We start from the raw sequence: 3,922 nt of genomic DNA on the forward strand, positions 1-3,922 counted from the left end.
TGCCAGACAGAAATAAACGGTTCATTATGGCGCTTAGCCTTTTAGGTCAAATTAACAAGGTTTGGGAGGAAGTAAGTGCTGTCATTATCCTAGTGTCACACCGTAATGCTGCTATGACACATGCTCATATTTACCATATTTACTTTGATGGGCATGAATCTCTAAAATGTCATTAAAGAGCACTTTGCTGAAGCAAATAAAACAAAAACCTCACGCCACTTTGTTAAATTAGCTGTATTTTGATACACCATTTGCGCATCATCTGTTTATTTAAAACCAACAAACCCATTTTGTCAAATGGAAGTCTCTGCATTGTGGGTCATTTTGCCTCATTTAAAAGGTCACAGAAAAGAAGTGCGTCAATAACACATAAATCACAGTTTGTGTAGTATATAAATGAAGACATTCTGAGGTCAGAAAACACAAGCTAACAAAAGGTTTGGGCAGAAGACACAGCTTTTTTACTCTTTCCAGTCATGCAGGTGATGCTGCTAGCAGTGCTGTTGGTGTTTGCTGCATGTGCAGATTCGGCTCAGGCACAGAAAGGTCTCCGACTCTGTGGCCGTGAGTTTTTTCGGGCCGTCGTCTACACATGTGGGGGTTCCAGATGGAGGCGGATCCAAACTGAAGACCCCGTAAATGGTCAGTATACATTTCGTCTTTGATTATCTATCATCATCATTATCAACCCATTGTAAATGAGATCAGAGCACTGCTATTCATGCAAAGTCCTACTATTACATTTTTGTTAGGAAAATAATAGAACTATTAATGACAGCTAGTTATTTATAATAAATACAGAAGGTACATAATATAATATAATATAATATAATATAATATAATATAATATAATATAATATAATATAATATAATATCAGTTCAACTTTTTTTCTTAATAAACTAAAATAATTAAAAGTTGTATGTCTGATAAAAACATTTTTCTGCAGAAAGTCTTATTTGTTTTATTTCGGCTATAATAAAGGCAGTTTTTTTTTTTAACACCATTTTAAGGACAAAATTATTAGCCCCTTTAACCTTTTTTTTTTCAAAAGTCTACAGAACAAATCACTATTATTAGGCAGTTATACAATAACATGCCTAATTACCCTAGCCTGCCTAGTTAACCTAATTAACCTATTTAAGTCTTTAAATGTCACTTTAAGCTGTGTATAAGTGTCTTGAAAAATATCTAATCAAAATATTATTTACTGTCATCATGGCAAAGATAGAATAAATTAGCTATTAGAAATGAGTTATTAAAACTATTATGTTTAGAAATGTGCTGAAAAAAAAACTCAGAAATTAAACAGAAATTGGGGGAAAAAATAAACTTCCAGGACTTTTTTTACTTAAATTATTTACAACTAAAATAAAATGTGCTGTGTGTAAAAATAAATGCATTTAAATAAACACATGTAATGAAACAATACGAAATATCGCTGTTTTATGAAGTCGCTGCAGTATAGAAGGCTATGTTGCCATCTACTGTACATAATGTACTGTCATTCTGAAATTGCAATGTCTTTTAAAAAAATCAGCATGACAGATATTTCTTTAATGTGCACGATTTTATGCAGGTTATGAAATCGAGGCTGATGTGGAGTCACTAACCTCTGCAGAAATGGACCGAGAAAGAAGAGAGGTGTACGAAACGCTGCCTTCCACCTGCTGTAAAGTTGGCTGTAGAAAAAGCGATCTAGTTCGCATGTGCTGAGAAGCACAGGACTCCAGCACTTTGTTCAAAATTGCAGTTAAATTATTATTAATATTTTTTTCTGAGCAAGTCTTTAGTTATATGAAGGAAGTTCTTTAGTTATATAGAATGTTGATGTAGATTTCAGATGTAACTTCTGAGAAATGTTCAAACGTCGTTTCCACGAAAATAAATTAGTTATTCTTTAATTGTGCAAACATTTAAAGTTAATCAGTCCTAATTAGAGATGAATATATTTTTCTTCATTTTAAATAAATAATTAATTATAAAATAACAACAATAATAAAAACACACTCACATAGCTGATCTTACTGAAACAGAAGTGTGTGTATATTTATATACTGTACTATAAAACGTGCTCAAAAACATTTTAATAGCATGACACATTTTTTGTGTATTTCATTAATGAATGTTATATTTTAGATGATGTTGTATAATCTATTGATTAGCACACATTATTGTATTTCCATCTCCAATATCAGGAGATACCAGCTGGAAAAATTGAGAATAAAAGCATTGTGAATAGAATCCACATGAACATGATTTATTGAGCCACACTTTGTTGGGAAGTAGTTTTGTAGTTAGAAATATACATTTTCGAAGGTATTTAAAATGATTGGTACTTAAACTTGATCTCTTAAAAAAATGATGTCATGTTTTGTTAAGCGGTTACATATTATGAACCTAAAAAGTGTCTGTTACACACCCAACTACCTCCATTGAACTAAGTTCATTTTGTAATGTATACAGATATTTGTCAATCATTCATTCATTCATTCATTTATTCATTTTCTTTTCGGCTTTGTCCTTTTATTAATCCGGGGTCACCACAGCGGAATGAACCGACAACTTATCCAGCACGTTTTTTTGCAGCGGATGCACTTCCAGCCACACACACACACACACACACACACACACACACACACACACACACACACACACACACACACAACAGACAATTTAGCTAACCCAATTCACCTGTACCGCATGTCTTTGGACTGTGGGGGTAACCGGAGCACCCGGGGGAAACCCATGCGAACGTAGGGAGAACTTGCAAACTCCACACAGAAACGCCAACTGACCCAGCTCAAACCAGCGACCATCTTGCTGTGAGGCGACAGCCCTACCTACTGCGCCACTGCGTCACCACATGTTTGTCTTGTTGAAGTAAATTCTTATACAGTAAGTATAATCTATTAGTAGTACACTTGTAAGTGTGCTACATGAACACTTGGGACTAGTGGTAGTGAAAGTACACTACAATTGTAAAAGTGCTCAATATTACCAAATAGTCCACAATAAGTTTTTTTTTTTTTTTAATTGAACAAAAGTATACAGTACTAGTATTAGTTTACTTTTGTAAGATTGTAGTAAATATTCAGATTGTGAAGTTGTCCAAGGCATAATTGGCAGGGTTGTGTTTTTGAACTAGAACTTGAGACTTTTAGTCGGACTCACCTAAATTTCCGTTTTCTTAATTTTTTTTTTTTTTACTATGGATAGTTTGTATTAAACAAAGTGTGCAATCTAATTTGTATTTTTGATTTATAATTTTACTCAGAAATATTAAATTCATGGCTTTTGGGTTTCAATAACACTCTAATTTAATACAATACAAATAAAGTACACTGTAATATCCTTAATTAAGCATGCAATGATCTTACACAATCTGTAAAAGTATACTTGAAATTTAGTACTTTAAATAAACAAAAAATGTTGCATTACTATAACTAACCATTACATTTTTTTTATGATTTGGTATTATTTTCACAAGTAATGAGTAAATTTGTACATCTTTAAGCTGTATTGAAGTGTCTTGAAAAATATCAAGTAAAATATTATTTACTGTCATCATGACAAAGATAAAATTAACCAGTCATTAGAGATGAGTTATTAAAACTATTATGTTTAGAAATGTGTTGAAAAAAAATCTTTCTGTCAAACAGAAAACGTTCGGGAAAATAGGGGGGCTAATAATTCAGGTTGTCTAATAATTCTGACTTCAACTGAATATAAATTGACTAATTTTTATTATTAATATCTATGCTTTAGAATTATTTCTGGGATCTTGAACTTTTGTTAATCTTTACTTCTGATGTGACAACTGCGACAAATTTATCTGTTCTTTTACAGACCCTTATGTCTTCAAATTTACCCTTTCGTTATGTTTGGGATGAAAAAATCCACTGAATTAAACTGCTGTAAAAA

At 32.2% G+C, this 3,922-nt stretch overlaps 1 protein-coding gene across 1 annotated transcript; it reads left to right on the forward strand.

The window, feature by feature from the left end:
- The first annotated feature begins 424 nt into the window (after positions 1-424).
- insl5b (insulin-like 5b) lies at positions 425-1,737 on the forward strand. Its single transcript, NM_001128556.1, is given in 2 exon segments — positions 425-642; positions 1,578-1,737. Coding segments are annotated over 2 exon segments (303 nt in total). The 5' UTR covers positions 425-476; the 3' UTR covers positions 1,715-1,737.
- The last annotated feature ends 2,185 nt before the right edge of the window (positions 1,738-3,922 follow it).

Source organism: Danio rerio, chromosome 2, assembly GCF_052040795.2.
Source record: "Danio rerio strain M-AB ecotype USA chromosome 2, GRCz13ab, whole genome shotgun sequence".
Taxonomy (NCBI): Eukaryota; Metazoa; Chordata; class Actinopteri; order Cypriniformes; family Danionidae; genus Danio; species Danio rerio.